This window comes from Macrotis lagotis, chromosome 7 (genome assembly GCF_037893015.1).
Source record: "Macrotis lagotis isolate mMagLag1 chromosome 7, bilby.v1.9.chrom.fasta, whole genome shotgun sequence".
Taxonomy (NCBI): domain Eukaryota; kingdom Metazoa; phylum Chordata; class Mammalia; order Peramelemorphia; family Peramelidae; genus Macrotis; species Macrotis lagotis.
In genome coordinates, this window is record NC_133664.1 from 156,574,902 (window position 1) to 156,597,430 (window position 22,529).

The 22,529-nt window shown below is 35.8% G+C and overlaps 1 protein-coding gene across 3 annotated transcripts in view; it reads right to left on the minus strand.

The window, feature by feature from the left end:
* Positions 1-22,529, minus strand: part of PMPCB (peptidase, mitochondrial processing subunit beta) — a 49,869-nt gene that overhangs the window by 23,472 nt on the left and 3,868 nt on the right. For all 3 annotated transcript variants that reach the window (XR_012470115.1, XR_012470114.1, XM_074193991.1), the window contains exons 2-9: positions 19,489-19,629; positions 18,977-19,063; positions 17,395-17,524; positions 16,019-16,217; positions 15,276-15,355; positions 13,107-13,219; positions 9,356-9,499; positions 2,189-2,349 (exon numbers count right to left, since the gene is read on the minus strand). Coding sequence is in view for 1 of the 3 variants with exons in the window: in XM_074193991.1 (XP_074050092.1) it covers positions 2,189-2,349; positions 9,356-9,499; positions 13,107-13,219; positions 15,276-15,355; positions 16,019-16,217; positions 17,395-17,524; positions 18,977-19,063; positions 19,489-19,629 (1,055 nt within the window). In the remaining 2 variants the exon portion in view is untranslated. The remainder of the gene's footprint in view (positions 1-2,188; positions 2,350-9,355; positions 9,500-13,106; positions 13,220-15,275; positions 15,356-16,018; positions 16,218-17,394; positions 17,525-18,976; positions 19,064-19,488; positions 19,630-22,529) is intronic.

Genomic DNA, 22,529 nt, shown 5'->3' on the forward strand with positions numbered 1-22,529 from the left:
GATGCAGAGAGATCAACTTAGATTTTAAAAGTAAAAAAAAGATGGAAGTAAGGGTGAGTAAAGAAGGATAAAAAGAAAGACCTGTAAAGCACTGGCCCTGGAGTCAGGAGCACCTGGGTTCAAATCCGGTCTCAGACACTTAATAATTACCTAGCTGTTTGGCCTTGGGCAAGCCACTTAACTCCATTTGCCTTGCAAAAACCTAAAAAAATAAAATAAAATAAAAAAAAAAGACCTGGCCCAGTCCTTAAACAAGTAAAAAACCTCAGCATGAGGTGAGATGGATTAGGAATACTAACTAGACAAAAAAGTGAGGATTTCTTTTGGTGATGGAACTGAATGATGGATGCAATAGAATAATACAGATAGAAAGAAAGCAGAATAACAATGATCATTTTGCTTTTCTCCATCAAAAATAATAATAAAAATAGTGAGTTGTTTCCCAAGATAAGTAGTAATAGGAGTACTAGCTGCTATAAATTTATCTCGCTAAGGTCAAAATGAACTACATTCTAGGTCATTGAAAGAACTTGTAGATGTCACTGCTGAGGCACTGTTAGTTATCTCTGCATGATGTCAGGAAATCAAAGAAGTATTATAGGGCTGGTGGAATTGAAATATTGTCCAAGATAAAAAAAGATGAGAGTGAAAAAGAAAATTATGGGACAATGAGCTTGACTTCAATTCCTGGCTAAATTCTAGATTATATACTTAAACGAAAAGTAGTAAGCATGTAGAAAAGGAAGAAGTGATTACAAAGTGCCAATGTGATTTCTGAAAAAACAAGTCATATCATACTAACTTATGAAAAGGAAGAAGTGATTACAAAGTGCCAATGTGATTTCTGAAAAAACAAGTCATATCATACTAACTTATGAATGACAGGTCATAAAGTTAATCTTACTGACTAGAAAATGTTAGATTAAAAAATATCATTCACTAGTTTTTTTTAATTGGCACATTTCATTTTTATATCACATTCATTTCTTAATATATTCCTTCTCTCTCCCTTCCCCTAAAAGTCATACCTTATACCATAGAATAAAAGATAAAATAAAAGACTAATCAAAATGGTCTAAGAGTTTAGGTTATTGGGCAGCAAGGTGGCTCAGTGGATAGAGTACCAGCCCTGGAATCAGGAGGACCTGAGTTCAAATTTGACCTTAGACACTTAATAATTACCTAGCTATATGACCTTGGGTAAGTCACTTAATCCCAATGCCTTGCCACCCCACTCCCCCAAAGAGTTAAGAATGTGCTCTAGAGCTTACAGTTTCCCACTTCCTCAAAGAATACCTAGATTTTAACAAAGTCTTTCCTGTTATCTTTGTGTACAAGGTGAAGAGACTAATGGAACAATTAAGCATATTTAGCCAAATACTAGATAATAAACAAACAGCAGAATTAATTGCAATTTAAAAGGCTATATCTAGTGGACTATTCCAGGGAGCTGTCTTTGTTAATACTTGGATAAGTCATAAATGCTATCTTTGCAGATAACAAGATGCACAACTTTAAGGTGTGGAACAGTGTTTCAAAAATATGTTTCATAAGAGAAAAATTTTGTGATCAGGCATGTTTTAGGGATAAATGGGATTGATGAATATTTTTAAAAAGGGGATAGAGGGAAAAGGCTTTTGGTAGGTAATGTACCTCCTATGCCATATATTTTCCCCATTTCAGAGATCACTGGCAAATCAAACTTGGAAATAATCTTTTTTTCAACATATTTAGATCACTGATTCTCAAGGCATTATTGAGGAAAAAAATGACCAAATGCTGCAACTTTTGGAAGCACTTTAAAAGGATTTGAAAGAAGCATATAAATAACATGACCTTTTATTGTATGGGTACAGTTAAGAAAAATCTGGAGGTGAAGAAAAAATGAAACAAAAATAATTGATCACTTATCAAATGCCTACCCCCCCCAAGATGTAACTAGTTCAGACTTGACAAGATAAGAGATTGCATAAATTACTTTTTTAGTTATTGGAAACAAGTTCATTTTTAAGAAAATTAAGTGTTGCCCAGAGAAACAAAAGGCAATGCTTAAAATCTAGCTACTAAATCTCATTTTTAGTCTAGTTGTTGAAATGTAACATTATTAGCAACACAGTAAATGAAAAATTTTAAAGCTAACTGATAAAGTCCAATAAAATGTAAACTTATGTAGATGATATTTTCTCACCATTCTCTCTGAACAAAGTGTATCATGTTTGCCACAGTAGCTGGTTCACAAACCATATAGAGACCCCACAGTCCTGTATCTGTATAGGAAGTGTTGAAGGACTGGAAGCTATGACAGAGGTTTCCATGACAGGTAATCTGGGCAAGCTTGCTAGACAAATTCTGTAGGAAGAAATAATCCACTAGAATTACTGAAAGGTCACAAAGAGCTTTGTTAGCATAAAAATAAAAATATTTTCTTTGATCCTCCAAACCTGTCAAAGTCTGTATTCTATGCATTCACTTCTTCACAAACTACAGTACTCACTTCTAAACATCTTGAAATTAACTGGTTTCCATATAATAAAATCGTTTTCTAAAAGGTCTCCACTGGCCCTGGAGTCAGGGGGACCAGAGTTCTAATCTGACCTCAGACACTCCATCCTACTTGACTTTTATTTAACACTTGACACTTATTCCTTAAATTCTCTTTCATTTCCATGCGCTCTCCTGGTTCTCCTTCTACCTTTCCATGTGATATTTTGCTGGATCTCCTTTCTTCTTCTGAATAAATTTAATCAAATTAACCAATGATTCATCTATATATTTTTCTTTCATAAAAACCAGCTTCTATTTTTATTAGTTCAATGGTTTTCTCACTTTCAATTTCTTTACTCTCACCTTGGATTTTCAGGTTTTTCCAATTTTTTTATTTAATTAAGGATTTTAAATTTGTTCCTTTCTAGTATGTTTTTTTTTAGTCACATGCTCAATTCATTTATTCATGTAAACACAGATTTAAATTTCCCCCTAACTGCTGCTTTGGTTGCATCCCATAAATATGGGTATATTGTCTCATTGTTGTCATTTTCCTTTATGAAGTAAGTTATCAATTGTTTCTAAGATTTGTTCTTTGACCCATTTATTTTTAGAATTAAATTGTTAAATTTCTAGTTAATTTTTAATCTCTTTCCATTGCCCATTACAGAATATAATTTTTATTGCATTATTCTATTATGATTTGAAAATGATACATTTACTATTTTGGCTTTTTTTCTGCATTTGGTTGTGAGGTTTTATGACCTAATACTTGGGTCAATTTTTCTGAAGATACTACTGAGAAAAAGGTATGTTCTTTTCTATTCCCATTTAATTTTCTCCAGAGTTATATCTAACTTTTCCATAATTTTATTCACCTCCTTAATTTCTTTCTTGTTTATTTCTTGGTTTGGTTTATTGAATTTTAAGAGGGGATAGTTAAGATCCCCCATTAGTATAATTTTATTATATTCAACTTGTTCAAAAATTTAAATGCTACACCATTTGATACATGTTTAGTATTGAAATTACCTAATTGTCTATGTACCTTCCAGCAAGCTATAGTTTTCTTCCTTATCTCTTTTAATTAGATGTACTTTTACTTTGAGTTCATGACTGCTACTCCTGCTTTCTTTGCCTCAGCTGAAGCATAATAGATTCTACTCCAGAGTGTGTTTCTTGTAAACAACGTATTATAAGATTCTAGTTTTTTAATCCATTCTGTTATCTGCTTCCATTTTATGGGTGTCTATCCCATTTCACATTTGAAATTATGATCATTTTATATTCATACACATTTTTTTCCCCATCTATCCTTCTTTTCCTCTTTTCCTCTGTCCCTCCTTACAAATGATTTGCCTCCTCCAGTCTACCTTCCTTTCTATCATCTCCCCTCCCACACTTCTCTTACCCTCTTCCCTTTGCCCTTCCCTGTAGGTTAAGATAGAGTTCTATACACAAAGGAGTGTGTTATTCCCTTTCTGTGCAAATTCCAAAGAGAGTAAGGTTCAAATTTTGCCTGCCTTGCCATCTTCCATTATAAAAAAAACTCCTTCCACTATAAAAGCTCTTTTGCAGTCTTCAGGTTGGAGATTAGCATGAAGGGCTCTGATGCCTCAAGGGCTCACAAGCCAGGGAAATAAAATGTATCTCCTCTGAAGTCAGCCCAAGAGGAATGGGAATCCACAAGAAAGAAATTCTGAAGACAAACAGAATTAAATTCCCATAATAAGAACCAAGGGTCATCTGAAGAGATCAAGATGGATGCCCAGGGGTGGCGGCTAGGTGGCACAGTGGATAGAGCACCAGCCCTGGAGTCAGGAGTACCAGAGTTCAAATGTGGCCTCAGACACTTAATAACTACCTAGCTGTGTGGCCTTGGGCAAGCCACTTAACACCACTGTCTTGCAAAAACTAAAAAAAAAAAAAAAAAAAAAAGTATGACCAGGGAATTCCTCCCTTTATATTCATAAAACATTTTAACAGGGATTTTAGTAAACCACCATGTGTACAGAGATCTCATCCTGTCGATTCATTTGATCTGACTGAGATGAACTAAATTCTAGATTTTTAATGGAATCTTGATCAACATCCTTCTGTCAAAGGACACAACAGTCATTTCATTTTGGTACTGTAGACATCCAGGCTTCAACTTAATGGAAATAAGCCTCTGATTTCTCGGACAGTACTTGAAGACTGACTCCACTCAGAAAGATGAAGATAACCAATAGAAAAAATACCATGCTTGTTTTATTTTTGTCTTCTATGATATGAGTTTTGCTTGTGATTTCAGCTATGAGGAAGACAAAATGCAGATACTGATTGCATCTCAGCAAGGAAAAATTCTTATGTATCTTCTTCACTCCTCTGCCAAGTTACTTTCAGGGCTGCAATTATGATCCTGCCTCCTTCCTTCCTTGTTCTGGTATGAAGTCAGCATTGTCTTCTTTGAATAGGGACCATGTAACATGCTCAGAGTCACCCTTCAAAGTTAAACCCAAAGTCCAAGGGCTTTTCTATGACACTGAGGCATACTTAACAGTAGTCTCTGCTTTGGGACTTATTGAAGAAGATATATATATCTTCCCCATTTTACACACATATGCTCCCCAGAGTATGGAGATTTTGGTGACTGGATGCTCTAAGTACCAGTCATTGTGAAACTGAAAATTTAACTGTTCGAAAGTAAGTTTTGTGACCTGGATAAAATATTCTATGCTTTTCAGAAGTAAATTGTTACCTCCAGGGATTGCTTCATCCTCCATCCATTCATGCAATATGTGCCAGCCCTTGAATATTCTACCACTACATAGAGAATTCCTAGACACTGTCTGAATCAGATTTGGTGCTTTGTATATCAAGTACTTGGGAACTGTGGAGACTAAATATTACTACTATTTGAAGTTTATTGTTTCCTGGTTTACCTGGATCATCTTTGATTAAGAAAACTTTAGACAGCTAATCACTGCCTCAAATTATACTAAGCATGGACATTTCTCAGGTTTCCAGAGACATCCTCTTCAAGAAGCTTGAAGGTCACTTCTGCATGCCACTGGACAGTTTCATTGAACTGAATTGCAGAAGATAAATAGACTATGGGTTGTTTTGTCCCCAAATTTCATGACAAAACACTTTACTTCTCTTAAAGAATTTTTTATAGTTTCTAAGACAACCTTTCAGATATTCTTATTCAGGTATCCAAACTGAAGGGATGGAAGCTTGTCCTGGGAGTTGTTTGCAAGCTAAGAAGGACTGGATTACTTGTTTAGTTTTATTTACTGCCCCTTCTTCCCTGACAAGAGCTGTTAATTGCCCTTTTTTTAAAAAAAAATCAATGCCAAGGTAGCAGGTGCCTGTTACAAAGATACTTAGAGTTACTTTATAAAACTACTTAATGGATAATCTCCTTGAAAATTGTTGGTTGGGAACAATAAACCCTTGCCAAGTCAATAAAACAATTTCATAAAAAAAAGCTCTTTTGAACTTTGTTGTTGTTTTTTGTAAGGCAATGGGATTGATTAGCCCAAGGTCACAACACAGGTATTTATTAAGTGTCTGAGTTCATGGTTGAATGAACTAAGGTCCTCCTGACTCCAGGGCAGGTGATCTATCCACTGTACCACTCAGCAGCCCTTTTTGAACTTCTTTTATATGAGATAATTTTCCCCAGTCTACCTCTCCTTCCTCCATGTCTCAATGCATCATTCCTTAATTTTATTATTTTGCATATCAGTCAACTTTTATCTATGTCTTCTATCTATGAACACTCCTTCTAACTGTTCTGATGATGATAAAGCTTAGGATTTACAAATATCTTCCCATGTAAGAATGTAAATGGTTTAATCTTATTGCAACCCTTTTGATTTCTTTTCTGTTTACCTTTTTATAAGTCTTCCTGAGTCTTCTATTTGAAAATCACATTTTCTATTCACCTGTGATCTTTTCATCAGGAATGCCTGACAATCCTCTTTTTTTATTAAATACCCAATTTTTATCCCTAAAGGATTATACTCTATTTGGCTCGATAAATGATTTTTGGTTGTAATCTCAGCTCCTTTGCCTTCTAGAATATCAAATCCCAAGCACTCTAATCCTTTAAGGTTGAAGCTGCAAAATCTTTTGCAAACGGGGTTAAGTGGCTTGCCCAAGGCCACACAGCTAGGTAATTATTAAGTCTGAGACCAGATTTGAACCCGGATACTCCTGACTCCAGGGCTGGTACCTTAACCACTACGCCACTTAGCCGCCCCTGAAGCTGCAAAATCTTATATTATCCTGACTGTGGCTCTAAATATGAAATGTTTTTTTGGGGGGTTGCTTGCTTGCAATATTTTCTCCTCCTTCTGAGAGCTTTGGAATTTGGTTATTCTATTCCTGAGAGTTTTTCCTTTTGTCATTTCTTTTCAGGAAGTGACTGATAGATTTTTTTCAATTTTCATATTCCCCTCTGGTTCTTGAATATCAGGGCAGTTTTCTCTGATAATTTCTTGAAACATGATTTCTAGTACCATTATCTAGTATCTAGGATCCTGACTTTCAAATAGTTCAATAATCTGTAAAATTATCTCTCCCTTATCTTTTTTTCCAAGTCAGTTGTTTTTCCAATTGAAATTTCCAATTTTATTTTGTTTTTTCATTCTTTTGATTTTGTTTTATTGTTTCTTGAAGCTTCATGGAGTCATTGGCTTTAACTCAGCCAATTTTTAAGGAGTCATTTTCTTTTTCTTTTTTTTTTTTAGATTTTTGCAAGGCAAATGGGGTTAAGTGGCTTGCCCAAGGCCACAACGGCTAGGTAATTATTAAGTGTTTGAGACCAGATTTGAACCCAGGTACTCCTGACTCCAAGGCCGGTGCTTTATCCACTGTGCCACCTAGTCACCCAAGGAGTCATTTTCTTCAGGGAGATTTTGTACTTCTTTTTTTTTCATTTGGCCAATTCAGTTTTTCCAGAGTTTTCTTCAGTGAATTTTTTGTATCTCCTTTTCTACTTGGCCAATAAGGGTTTTTAAGGAGTTCTTTTCTTCACTGAATTTTTCTACATCTTTTACCATTTGGTCTATTTTGTTTTTTAAGGTGTTATATATTTTCATTTCTTAAGAATTTTTGTGCCTATTTTATCAAACTATTGACTCTTCATCATGATTATTTTGTATCACTCATTTTATTTCACAATTTTTTCCCTACTTCTTGTTTGATTTTAAAAATAATTTTTGAGCTATTCCAGGGCATGAGACCAATTCATTTTCTTCTTTGAGGTTTTACATATAGCTGTTTTGATTTCGTTGTCTTCTTCAGAGTTTGTTGTGATGTGCCCCGTTTCCACAGTCACTTTCTTCAGCCAGTTTCTTTTTTTTTGTTTGTTGATTTTTCTAGCCTATTTCTTAACTTTTAACTTTATGTTAAAGTTTGGCTCAGTGTGGAGAGGGGACTGTCCCAAGCTTCAGGTTTTTCATTCTGGTGTGTTCAGAACTGCTTTCTGAGGAAAGGTGTAAGTTTTAAGTTTTCCAGGGTGGTATGATCTAAGGAGAGGTAAAGTCACTGTTCTCCTGGCCTGTGAGCAACCACAAGCACTTTTTTCTGGGGTTCCCACTCCTAATTGGTGCTTTTTCTTGTCCTAAGACTGTGATGTGGAACTGTTTGTGGACAATACAACAGAGTCCTCCTTCCAGAGTCAGCAAAGGGTTCCCTGTAATCTCCTTCTGACAAGTTATCTGAGTCCCTTATTATCTGAGGGCTGAGAGCTCCAGAAGCCACTGCAACAATTCAGTCACTCCCAAGACCTGTGGCTGGTTTGCTGGACATAGCCTATGCTCCCCTCTCACCCCAGTGAGACAGACTTTTCCTGCTAACCTTCTAAATTGTCTTGAGTTGGAAAACAGATTCACCCCATCTTTTTGTTGGAGTTATTTTAACATTGTTTGAAGGGGAATTTGACAGAACTAAGGCAAGTTCTTGTCTTTACTCTGTCATTTGGTTCCACCTTCTCTCTTTTAAACCAAATAACACGATAGTAGAAGAAAATCTGGATTGTAATATATGGTCATGTCTTGCAAAGAAAAATATTTGATAGGCAAGTTCACATGTTAGATATAGGATCAGCAATGGAGTCATGAAATTCTGGTTTTAGATCTTGTGTCTCTGACACACACAGCTATACACTGATGGGCAAGATAATAAATATCTCCGAGCCTCTAGGCAATTCCCTAAGATTATGAATTATAGATAAATTGTCAATATGTGTGTGTACACACACACACACACACACACACACACACACACACACACACACACACAGTTTGAGGAAATTTCCATATCAAGAATCCCTAAAATTAAAAAATCTAGAGGCTGGGATAAGAACCACATGCATCCTTCCATCCTTCTACTTTTTGTCAGGAAGACAGAATCATTATCTTGGAAACTCTTTATTCCTCTAAAAAGCTTTAAATATACATTCCATAGCAAAAGTAAGTTGTAATGTAAGCTCCCTGAAGGAAGAATTATTTCCTTCTTGTCTTTATATATCTTCAATCCCTGACATAGGATTTTATACAGAATAGGTACTTGATAAATGCTACATTCAACTGAAATTTAATATTTTGAACTGTTAGTTATTGTGTATTTCCTTTGCAGAACGTGTTTTCCATTGAGCTGAGAATACCAGTGCCAGAATCTTTTAACTCATAACTGACTTAGAAATATAGAAGTAAATAAAAATAGAAAACAAATCTATACAGCTCACAGGACTAACTTTTTAGATGCCAAAATTCATGCCTGTTTTACTATACTAAAGATGTAAAGGACTGATCCTTGGAAGAATAGTCTTTTAAATAAATCTTATTTAAAATAGAAAATTACTTTCATAATCACTCACCATTCCTCCTCCAAAAGAGCGATCCCAGTTGCCAATCAGAGTATTTGCAACCATGAGAGAGATTGTGTCTGGGTGAGACCAACCAACTGCTTCAACAGCAACTGCAATGTGTGCCAAAGGCATCTTGTCATCCCTCACACGAATCTAGTGAAGATTAAGATTAAAAAAAAAAAAAAACTTTAGCCAAGAAAATGCAAAATGCAAGTTCAAATATGGAAGAGAAAGTAAACACTTCAAAGTTCCAAGATTTCAGCCAAGTGTGGGTGTCTTCTCAGGTCAGGCAGAGACAGACTAGGGGCAGGCACTCTAAGCTCTGATTGGGGTTTAGGACCCACACATCATGTGCTTTTCATCAGGGAATAGTTTAAGCTGAAAGGGAGATTGGAGATTGCAGGTTCCCCCTTTCCCTTTTTAATTTCAGGATTCTTACCTTGCAGCCCCTGACCCTTTCCTTTCCATCCCATGCTGTTCTTTCTCTCCTCTATATTTTATGGGTTATTTCATGGTTACTGTGTTAGGAAAAGTACTTATAAGAACTAATGTTTTGTTATAAACAATTGTATGAAGAAAAATACATAGCAATCTCTAGCAAAAGGTAAGTTTTTGGTGACCACAGGAACATGTACCCTCATTTCCCATAGGCTGAATTGTTAAATTTGGCACTACTTTCTAGGAATGTTACCTCCATGATTATTTTTTTGGTGTGTGTGTGTGTGTGTATATATATATATATATATATATATATATATATGTATATATATATATATATATATATATATATATATATATATCTCCATACATATATAAAAACATGTGCATACACATTCACATGCATGTATCCAAGTAATGATGTTTGTCCTTCATTCTTTTTTTAAATTAATTTTTATTAAAGATATTATTTGAGTTTTACAATTTCCCCCCAATCTTACTTCCCTCCCCCCACTCCCCCACAGAAAGCAATCTGTCAGTCTTTGCTTTGTTTCCATGTTGTACATTGATCCAAATTGGGTGTGATGAGAGAGAAATCATATCCTTAGAGCAAGAAGTCTAAGAGGTAACAAGATCAGACAATAAGATATCTGTGTTTTCCTAAATTGCATGGGACAGTCCTTGAACTTTGTTCAAACTCCACTTTTTTTTTCGCTCCTTATATGGATACAGATGGCACTCTCCTTTGCAGACTACCCAAAATTGTTCCCAATTGTTGCACTGATGGAATGAGCAAGTCCATCAAGGTTGATCATAACCCCCATGTTGCTGCTGCTAGGATATACAGTGTTTTTCTGGTTCTGCTCATCTCACTCAGCATCAGTTCATGCAAATCTCTTCAGGCTTCCCTGAAATCCCATCCCTCCTGGTGTCTAATAGAACAATAGTGTTCCATGACATACATATACCACAGTTTGCTAAGCCATTCCCCAACTGAAGGGCATTTACTTGATTTCCAATTCTTTGCCACCACAAACGGGCTTGTATAAATATTTTTGTACAAGTAATGTTTTTACCCTTTTTCATCATCTCTTCAGGATATAGACCCAGTAGTGGTATTGCTGGGTCAAAGGGTATGCACATTTTTGTTGCCCTTTGGGCGTAGTTCCAAATAGCTCTCCAGAAGGGTTGGATGAGTTCACAGCTCTACCAACAATGTAATAGTGTCCCAGATTTCCCACAACCCTTCCAACAATGATCATTATCCTTTCTGGTCATACTGGCCAATCTGAGAGGTGTGAGGTGGTACCTCAGAGAAGCTTTAATTTGCATTTCTCTAATAATTAATGATTTAGAGCATTTTTTGATATGGCTATGAATTGCTTTGATCTCCTCATCTGTAAATTGCCTTTGCATATCCTTTGACCATTTGTCAATTGGGGAATGGCTTTTTTGTTTTAAAAATATGACTCAGTTCTCTGTTTATTTTAGAAATGAGTCCTTTATCAGAATCATTAGTTGTAAAGATTGTTTCCCAATTTACTACATTTTTTTTATCTTGGTTACAGTGGTTTTATCTGTGCAAAAGCTTTTTAATTTAATGTAATGGAAATCATCTAATTGGTTTTTGGTGATGTTCTCCAACTCTTCCTTAGTCATAAACTGCTCTCCTTTCCATAGATCTGACAGGCAAACTAGTCCTTGATCTTCTAATTTGCTTATAGTATTGTTTTTTATGTCTAAGTCCTGTAACCATTTGGATCTTATCTTGGTATAGGGTGTTAGGTGTTGGTCTAATTGTCCTTTATTCTTGAAGAAGACCATGATATTAGGGAGGTGATGCTATGACAAAACAAGAGAATTAGATCTGAGTGAGGGTTACTGTATTGAGTTACCAGTCTCACTTTCTCCTTGTGGAGGAGTCATCTGGATTCAGTGTCCGGATATAGATCAAGACAAAAGGAGATGACCCTAGATGTGAGGCAATCAGGGTTAAGTGACTTGCCCAAGGTCACACAGTTAGTGGCAAGTGTCTGAGGTCAGATTTGAATTCAGTTCCTCCTGATTCCAGGGCTAGTGCTCTATCTACTGCACCACCTAACTGCACTTAATATCCAAGTATCATCTCACATTTATACCCTCATCCACTTAAATAATAGTGAAGTTCCCCTAAACATACTATTTTATAGAAGCCATTTAGGACTGGAAAAGTATGCTTACCTACATCAGACATGCTTAAAGCTGACTGAGAAAAATGATTCATTTCTCTGCCACAGTCCCCAATTGGTTCCCACCACTGTCATTAAGAATTGGTTGGGGGCAACTAGGTGGTGCAGTGGAAAGAGCACCAGCCCTGGAGTCAGGAGGATCTGAGTTTAAATTCAGCTTCAGACACTTAACTGCCTAGCTGTGTGACCTGAGCAAGTCACTTAGCCCTACTGCCTTAAATAAGTAAAATTAAAAAAAATTAAAGAGTGGGTTGGAAGCACATATTTACTATTGCTCTGAGTACAAACCAAAGGCAAAGTTCTGGAGTAAAGAGAGCTCAGTTGTCAGCAACCCTGACATATAAATGAACTGCAATATAGGAGATTTCAAAAAATCATAAATGGTCAACTTATACACTAGAAAATATAAACCAGTTTTGATCAAAGATCACAGAAAAACTTTGTAATAAATAATTTCACACTGATACAATAATTATACAATACAAAAAGCAAGTCAGTTCAATTGACTGCAGTTCTCTACCACATGCTAGGTTTCTCTTGTTGGCTGTGCTCTTATCTTTCCAGATTTCACTATCAGGGCTGATCTGCAGTGTAATCCTAGAACACCTTTCATTCTCTGCGGCCTTCTGGCATACCCTCTGCTAGGCTGGCCTCAATCTCCCACTGCTAAGTTTCACTTGGGACTTCCATTTGTGGGAGAAACTCCAGTCAGGCAACATTCATTCCTCTCCTTGGACTGGACTTCTGAATTTTCCGAATTCAACAGCATGCCACTCTGCACTTGTAGGTCCCTTCATTCTCCTCCTCCCTATTCGCTACTCTTATTTCCAGCTCCCTCTTGTATGTTTTTTCTCCTATTAAGCTGTCAGCTCTTTGAGGCCAGGGGCCATTTTTTGTTTATATTTGTATTCTCTGCACTTATAGTGCCTGCCACAAAGCGGTATTTAACAAATGTTTCTAGTCTCCATCTATCCATCCTAATAGAAACATTTACATAGCTCTATCTAACTAGTTGGCTATATTAAACACATGTATCAACTGATAATATAAGGAAACCAATGAAAAATTCTGGTTCAGGAGGCCGCTGAATTTACCTCACTTCCTGTAAATTTGCAGGCAGGCAAAGCAGGCATTTCTCCTTCATGTGTTGATAAAGAATTACCAAAATGAAATTTTGCTAAGTCAAGCAGTTCATCATGAGACACTCCTAAAATGAAAAGAAAATATTTTTATATGCATATAGTTTAAATTAGACAACTAAATCCTAAATTCTTTTTGTTTTATCACAAATTCTATACAGAATAAATTTCAAAGGCATCTAAGTTTAAATGTCTTTCTAAGCAGAAATTAGATTTAATTTCAAAAATTCAATTTACATACTTTACAGAAATATACAATAAGTAATGTATCTGCATATAATTGTTTTTAAAAATAATAACTTGAGATAGTATGAGAACAGTCAATCTTCATATTAAACCCAGAGACTAATGGTATAAGGTACTCAGGAGGAGCCTGTAGAGTTGCTTGCAATTGCATAGTTCTCCACAGATAGACATTTTTATACCAAAATTAGCAGTCTTAACTCGATGTGCTATACCCACTTCACAATTTGTTTGTCCCAATCTGAAGACATAGAAAATCTAATATCTTAAGTTACAATCATAGCAAGATTATAAACAGAAAAAGATCATCACCAGGAGGTTGGTGTTGAGATGCTGAATTTTTTGACCATAGCAACTCTCAAAACCATTTACCCACACTAATATAATCTTTGTTCTGAACTCTAATCGCACATCATCTGCCTGACAGACAATGCCACTTGGTTGTCCCATGGGTATCTCAAACTCAACATTTCTTCCTCTAAAAAAATACCTCATTAATTAATACTATCTCATCCCTATTAAGAATAACCTGCCAGTCAACCAAATATGCTACCCTCTTTGTTGCCCTTCATTATTTCCTTTCCTTTAACCATCATTAGACCACAGTAGGCAATTCTTGTAGATTCTACCTCCAAAAGATCTCTATCGCTCCCCCTTTTCTTCACTGAGATATAGCCACTATCCGAGTTCTCCATTCACTTGGACCATTTTAATAACCCCTGAAGTTGACATACCATTTAATGTCTGACCCTAACACCAGAAATACACACCTGCCTACCAAAATTCTTGTCTTTTAGGTTCACTTTAGGTACTAACTCTTCAGTGAAGATATCCCTGACCCCCCCCCCCCATCTATTAATGCTCTTACCCTCTTCCAATTGTAGTGGATTCATTTTTTATTTATGTCCCTCTCTTCATTTCCCCCCTTCCCTCCCAGAATACATACTTTAAACTTCATTATGTCCCTTACTGGACACTTTCCCTTCCCAGACCCCTTCCTCCTTCCTTTTGTGTGGTGTCTTCCCCCACTAGACTGTAAGCAACTTGGGGGCAGAGCTTAGCACAAGGCCGGATACACTCAGGGGATACTTTGTCTTTGTATCTTTTGTAACCTGACAAGAGTCTTGCATGTTGTAGGGTTCTAAACTCAGCTGAGTCTCCTTCCTGAAGAAACCACTAAGCTATTGAAATACATGCAAAGTTACAGAATAAGTATTAGGAACACAAAGAAGAGATGAGACATACTTCTAACCCCCAAGGAAATTACAGTCTAGTATGAACAGGGAAAACTGGAAAAACAAGGCATCTTTCTAGTTAATGTAAAATAGGTGGGGGAACATAATGTTAACAGGGAGCCCTTTGCTCTTCATTGTTTCCTGTCCCTATGCTACCAAACAAATGGCACCAAACTTTGGGGAAGCTTTATTGTCATGGTCTTTCCACCTACCTCCTCCCATAATACACTAACTCCACATTTTGCTGAAAGCAGGCTTAGTAGAAATGTTGACAAGAGTGTGCATTCAAAAGAAGTTAAAAGTTGATGCTCAAAAAATATATCTTAGAGAAATAAACTTAAAAGTCTTCAGAGATTAAACTATCTTCCAAGCAAAAATGTATCCTACTATACCTCTGATTTTTAACTTTATTACCTGGAATCATTTCATAATTTGTTCAGTCTATAATTGAAGCTTCTTTCAAAATGAATGAAATATATATACTCCATTTCCCCTTCCCTCTACTTCTGGCTTTTAGACTTAGTAACCCAAATGAGGACCTGCATGGGGCTACCTCACCACTAGTTTAATGTAAGAAACCATGGAAAAGACCCTTCCTGAAATGGGCATAAAACATAACAAATGCTTTGCATTTTTGATCATGTACCTCCAGCAGCAGCAAGCACAATCCTTGGACCCTTATAATGTGTTGTTATGTATTCCACTAAATCTTTACGGTTTATAGATCTGAAAGAGAAAAAGAAAGGCAGTTAAAGAGGAAAGAAAGAAAAGTAGAATACCCGTGACTACCAATGTGCACTTGAAAAGTGCCCTATAAAAAAAGATGTACCAAATATGTAGAAAGAAGCATCTCAACTGTCATAATTCACACTAAAGAGAAAGGTATCATCTATATCTTTCAAGAGTAGCCTTAACTTGGGGCAGCTAGGTGGCGTAGTGGATAAAGCACCGGCCTTGAAGTCAGGAGTACCTGGGTTCAAATCCGGTCTTAGACACTTAATAATTACCTAGCTGTGTGGCCTTGGGCAAGCCACTTAACCCCATTTGCCTTGCAAAAACCTAAAAAATAAAAAATAAAATAAAATAGTAGCCTTAACTCAAAGTGAAGTTCTACCTAATAACAGATTCTTCTACATTTTAAGGACTTGTCAACTTAAGTGCTATTCAGCAATCATGGATCAGGGAGTCATGTGGGATTAAGAACAGCAAACTTATAAAGTTATGTTTTCATATTTAGAAGATCATTAAACCATGAAATCTAGAATCCCAAAGTTCACACTCCTAAGCATGGAAGAAACAAACCCTTCATATGGGCTTTGTCCATGTTTAATGACTTACCAAATTATTTCATATCATCACAAAATCCTGAACATTAGAGAAAAAACTCACTTTATATTTTCTGTTGGCCCTAAAATTGTTCGTCCAAGGGCAGTATTTTGATAGGCTGTAGCATGAAGATAATCAAAAACAACTTCTTGTAAATTGGTTTCAACTTCCTGCATCTCTCGGAGTATGACTCCCCGTTCACGTTCAATCTCAGCTTCTCCCAAGGTACTATTTTGTATTATATCAGCAAGAATTTCTACAGCTATTTTAAAAAAGAGAAAAATTCGAGAATTACAATTTTTAATATTAATAGAGAATAATATTTTTGAAAGCTGCCCTAAGGATTAGGAAGACCTGGATTCAAATTCTGTCTCTAAAATATACTAGGCCACTCTGTAAAGACTCTAAGTTGGATGCCAATATACTTTGGTAGACTGAGATTGCTCAATGAATTTTTCTATATCAATGAAATAAGTCTAGTAGAAAAAATAAAACAGAATGTTGTCATCAAAGCTACCTTGTGCTAGGCAAAAAAACAAACAGATAAACAGAATATAATAGATACCCAAGGCACCTAATAAAAATGTAAACAAAAAGATTATTGTTTAGAGAAATAAAAAATGAGGAATAGGAATGATTATTTAACAAATGTTCCTAGTTTTTTCCTAGTTTCACTGGAGTACAAAAAAAGTCAGTTGAGAACTCTATCAATGCAGATCAACAATTAAGGGCTTCTGCAATTTAATCTTGCAACCATCCAACAATAGGTTAAGGATACACTGATAAGGCTAAAATTCATATGAAAAGACTGTGATTCTAGTTGCCTGCACACTCTGTATAAGAAATAGTAGTGAAAAAAGTTAATTCAGTCACTTGAGAATTAGGGAAGTACAGGCCTCACTCTGCCTTGGTCACAATGAATATCAAACACTGTGTTAGTTGTGGGCACCACATTTTAAAAGGGACCTTTGGCAACAAGGCATCCAAAAGACAACTATGGTGATGAAACTCAAACCTGCATGATATGAAAATAATCTGAAAAAGCTGTGTATATTTACACTGACAATCAGACAAGAAATATGTGACATAAGGGTGCTGAAATAGTGTAGTTGTCTTAAAGAACAGGGATATAAGATTTATTCTGCTGAGATGGAAGAACTAGAACCAATGGCAGAAATATAAGGAAGCAGATAGCAGAGCTGTCTAAAAATAGAATTGTCTTGTAAGATACTGAGTTCTTCATAATTAGAGGTATCTATGCAGATCACTACAGAGGACCCATATATTCAAGAGGATTGGACTAGAAGATTACTAAGATATTTTCCAACACTGCTATTCTATTCTAAAGTTCTCAAGAGAAAATGTAAAAGAAAAGTAATCTGAATCCCAAAGGATAAGAAATATTTTCAGAATTTTTTAAGTACAAAAAAATAAACTACCTCTTGGCAAATCTTTTGAGAAGGCCTTGGCATAATATACAGTTTGCTCTCTGGATGTGTAGGCATTGAGGTGAGCACCCATGTTCTCAATCTCAAGTTCCAGATCTAATTGAGATCTTTTTTTGGTGCCCTGAAACAAAAGGGGAAAGATGGTTAAGTCCACTGTATAAATCTCAATTTTACAAAAGCTACAATTTTTAAAAATTAAATTTTATTTTCAGTTCCAATTTACTTCCTCTCTCCTTTCACTGCCCTAACCATTGAGAAGGTAAAGCAAACAAAGATTACAAATATGTATATTTATGCAAAACAAATTCTTACATAAGCCATGTCCAAGAAAAAAAAATATGTTACAATCTTAACTGCATTCCGAGTTTTACCATGAGTCCTTTGGAACTGTATTTGGTCATTTTGTTGATCAGTGCTACCAAGTCTTTCAAAGTCAATTAGCCTTACAATATTGCTGTTACTGTATAAATTGTTCCTGGTTCTGCTTACTTTGTGTCAATTCATACCAGTCTTCTCAGGTTTTTCTGAAATCATTTCCTTCATCATTCTTATAACATAAAAATATTCCATCATAGTCAAATCCCATAACTAGTCCAGAAATTCCCCAACTGGTGGGTACTCCCCCAGTTTCTATTCCTTTGCACCACAAAACGAGCTAATACAAATATATTTCTAAACAGAAAAATCCTTTTCCTCTTTCTTTTATCTCTTTTAGGTGATGACCAGTAGCCTTATGCACGGTTTAACAGTGTTTTTTTGGAAAAAATTTCAAACTATACCTCCAGCCCCTCCAACATTTGTCATTTCCCTTTATTGTCAACTTAGCCATTTAAAGGTTGTGAGGTGGTACCTTAAAGATTAACAATTATTTTTAAGTGCCTATATATTCTGGGCACTGAATCCAGACTCCACATAAGGCATAAGGTTTATATAAGAAAGGTTTCCTGCCCCTATGGATCTTACAAGAGATAAAGGTAAAATGACATACAACTACTAAAAAAAGTGAGGACATGAGGGAAGTACTATAAAGATCACATATAAAGACTAGAAAGAATATGAGGCAAATAAACTGCTTTGATTGTTTAAGGGAAAAGTACATCGAGCTTTAGAGGCAACTAAATGATACAATATATAGAGTGCTGTGCTTAGTCAGGAAGACCTGAGCTTGAATCCTATACTTACTAGCTATGTCACCCTGAGCAAGTCATTTGACCTCTGTTTGCCTTGGCTTCTTCAATTAATATAGTGACTTCTTATAATAGCACCTGTTGTTAAGAGAATCAACGAGATATCTGCAAAGCACTTGGCATAGTACCAGGCACAATTCTTCTTTTCTTTCCTTCCTTCCTGAATTATTCATTCAGATTATCCTTACATCACCAAAATCTCCCTTTTTAGATTTAAATTCAAGTATTACTATGTCTGAAGGGTACCACTGAATACCAGCAAAGACAAAAGAAGATAAGGACAATAGAAATGAGTAACATGTAAGTAATCAGTATTATAGTATAATGAATGACTTAGTATTTACCATCTCATAAAGAAAATATATTAAATAAATCTGACAACTTGCCTTAAAAGCCATATGTTCCAAAAAGTGAGCTGTTCCATTATTCTTCTCATTTTCATATCGACTTCCAGCATCAATCCAGAGTCCAACCTTATTAATAAGAAAAAACAAAAATAAAAATAAAAAACATCACACATTTTGGTATGTGACCTCTCCTTGAAATATCTCATTAAATATTAATACAAATTCATGCACTGTAGTAAGTAAATTAATAGTTCATTTAAGTACTAAACAGTATTCAAGATGTGGGGTCTTCAAGGCTGTTACCAGATACTTCAAAATTACACTTGCTACCATGACAAAAAAATGGTAACACATTATAAAAGTCAAAGGAGACACTAGAAAGGGTGACCTTTTACACCCTGGGTACATGACCATAATTGGAAACTAATGACACAGCAGTTAGGAATCTATCAAGCCAAATACCTAAGTCCTGAAAAGCAACTGATTTATAGTTAATAGGTATCCCCTTCAAATGAATACTCAACCAAAAAAAAGTTGCCTATGTTACCTACTGTGCATGTTGAGAGGCCAGAGTCTTCAGAAGCTACCCTGAGTCCGTTTTCCAAAGTTGTTACTCTTGTCTCAGGAACATTTAAAATTATTTGTGCAGCTGCTTGTGTACTTCTTAATCTGTTCACTCCAAAATTTATGAGCTGGAAAAAAATTACAACAAATACCTAACATTAATGTTAAAGATTTTCTACAGCCAATTTTCAGTTACAAAAACATGAGATGCCTGTATGTTTTAGATTTTTTTAAATCTCTAGGATTCTCTCTTCCCTAGCTAGTGTAGCAGAAAGAATTTCAGCCTTGGAGTAAAGACATCTGAACCTAAATCCCAGTTCTGACACTTGCTGTGTAATTAATTATATACCAGTTGTCTGAAGAAACTGAAACTCAGTTTTGTTGCCTATAAATGGGGATGACATTAGTACTAACTACAAAGGGCTGCCAAAGAAAAAATATCTGTAAACCTTAAAAACTTAAAGCACTAAACTCTAAGTTAACAGTCTAGAAGTCACTAAAAATGGAGGATCTTTGCTGAGGAAATGGTTGATATAATTCTCCTGATCAATGTATTAGTATCAGTTAGACTCATCTTTGATAATCCATGTGAAATTCTTCCCTTCCCACTAACACTTCCCATTCTCAATTCCCTAGTCATCTTCCACAAGCAAAACAATGAGTAGGGATAAATTAGAGTTTACTATCCGAATCCGAAATTTACCAAATTTTCATTTAGTGTAATGTAATAAAAAAGAACCTGAACTTGGAATCAGAAGATATAAGGCTGAATCCATAAATCAATCAATAAGGATTTATTAAAGACCTACAAGTGGGTCTGGTGCTAAGTCAAGATGCTAAGAATTGGAGGGGTTACAAAATGAGGCAAAAGACAGTCCCTTTGCTCAAGGAACTCACAGTTTTATGAGGGAGGAAACAAATATGTATATTAAACTATATCCAGCATAAAAAAAAGAAATATATGAGAAGAATTAGAATTAAGAGGACTTGGGAAAAACTTCCTACAGCAGATGGAATTTTATGTGGGACTTAAAGGAAGTTAAGGAATTCCAGAAACAGAAGAAAAGGGACAACCAGAAAAAACAAGCTCAGGGTCATGAGATAAGAGTAGCTTATTTAGCATGGAGGCCAAAGGCACTGTTTTAATGCATACAAGGTAGGGAGGAAGGACTGGAAAGTTAGGAGACAGGTTGGGAAGGGATCTGAAGGTTCAACTGAGTCTTTTGCATTTGATCTTGTAGTTGCCAGAGTTTTTTGAGAAGGATAAAGGCTGATTAGAGAGGGACTGGATTGGGGAGAATTGTGACAGGGAGATCTATCAGCAGGCTATTGAAATAGTTCAAGTATGAAGTGATACATTGGAGTGGTGGCAATACAGAAAGAAAAGCAAGTAGTTGAGAGTTGTTGCAAAGGTGAAATAGGCCTCAGCAACAAATTGGACATGGGGAGATGACACATAGTGAGAAGTTAAGGATAATTCTTAGGTTTCAAGACTGGGGGACTAGGAGGATAGTGATAGGAGGCAGGAAAGTGTAGGAAAAAAAGAGAATTAATTCAATTTTGGTTATACTGAGTTTAAATTACCTACTGATATCATATCCAGATTTGAAATATCTAAAAGGAAGCTGGAGATGACAGATTAGAGGTTAACAGTAAGGGTGGGTAGGTTGAATACTCTGACTTTTGCCAATTAATTTTTTAATTACCTTGGATAAATCTCCATCTCACTTGAGTATCTGTACTTCTGCTTCACAATGTTGTTGTAAATATCAAATGACATTGCACATTCAAATCACTCTGTATTCATAAAGTACTATATAAATATTAGACAGTTAAATTACAATCTAAAGTAATTATATGACTACAAATATAAAAAATATGAGACAAGCAGATATCTGGAACTCAGTCATAAAGGAGAATCAACAGTGGACACAGCTGGATTTTAGCTTTTAGATTTGGGGGGGAATTTAGCAGGAATATGCTAATTGCCAATTAAGAGCAAAACTTTTCCAGGGAGAGAAATCATAGTTAATAAATTAAACTTCACTCAGTTAACTCCCTTCTTCCTCCTGTTCAAGTAAGAATGGAAGGGATATTAAGAAGAAAACTAAAGACCAAAAGATTTAACAAGATAGAGGGGAATTACAATGTAGATATGGAGACTGGGAAGTACAATAAGACTAACAAAAATTAGGGAATAAGATCCAGAAAACACTTAAAGCAAAGGTAGGGAACTCTGGAATCTGGATCATCTCAAGAGGAAGTAGTTTCCTCAGATCCAAGGAATGATGACACAAACACACACAGAGACACCATTAGTTGAGGAATCCAGAAACAAGAAGGACAAGACAAGTGAAAGTAGATAGTGACCCCCTAAATGAGGGATACCCAAATGGCCATATTTCAGACTGACATGAAAAATAAGGAGGCTTGTAGTCTTTCCAGTTTCTATATTGGGTGGTTTTTTAAAAAAAAGTAAATAGTATCTTATTTTTTTCTAATTACATGTAAAGATAGTTTTCAATATCCATTTTTGGGGGTTTTTTTGGCAAGGCAATGGGGGGTTAAGTGACTTGCCCAAGTCACACAGTTAGGTTAATTATTAAGTGTCTGAGACCGGATTTAAACTCAGGTCCTTCTGACTCCAGGGCCAGTGCTCTATCCACTGCACCACCTAGCTGCCCCTCAATATTTATTTTTATAAGATTTCCAAATTTCCCCCCCTTCCCATGACAGCAACCAATCTGACATAGGTTATACATATGCAATCATGTAAATATAGGGGGCGGCTAGGTGGCGCAGTGGATAGAGCACTGGCCCTGGGTTCAAATCCAGCCTCAGACACTTAATAATTACCTAGCTGTGTGGCCTTGGGCAAGCCACTTAACCCCATTGCCTTGCAAAAACCTAAAAATAAAGTAAAGAGTAAGCCTCAACCCATTGGAACATAGTTTAAAAAAAAATCATGTAAATATATTTTCTCAATAGTCTTGTTGTAAAAGAAGAAATAGAACAAAAGAGAAAAGTC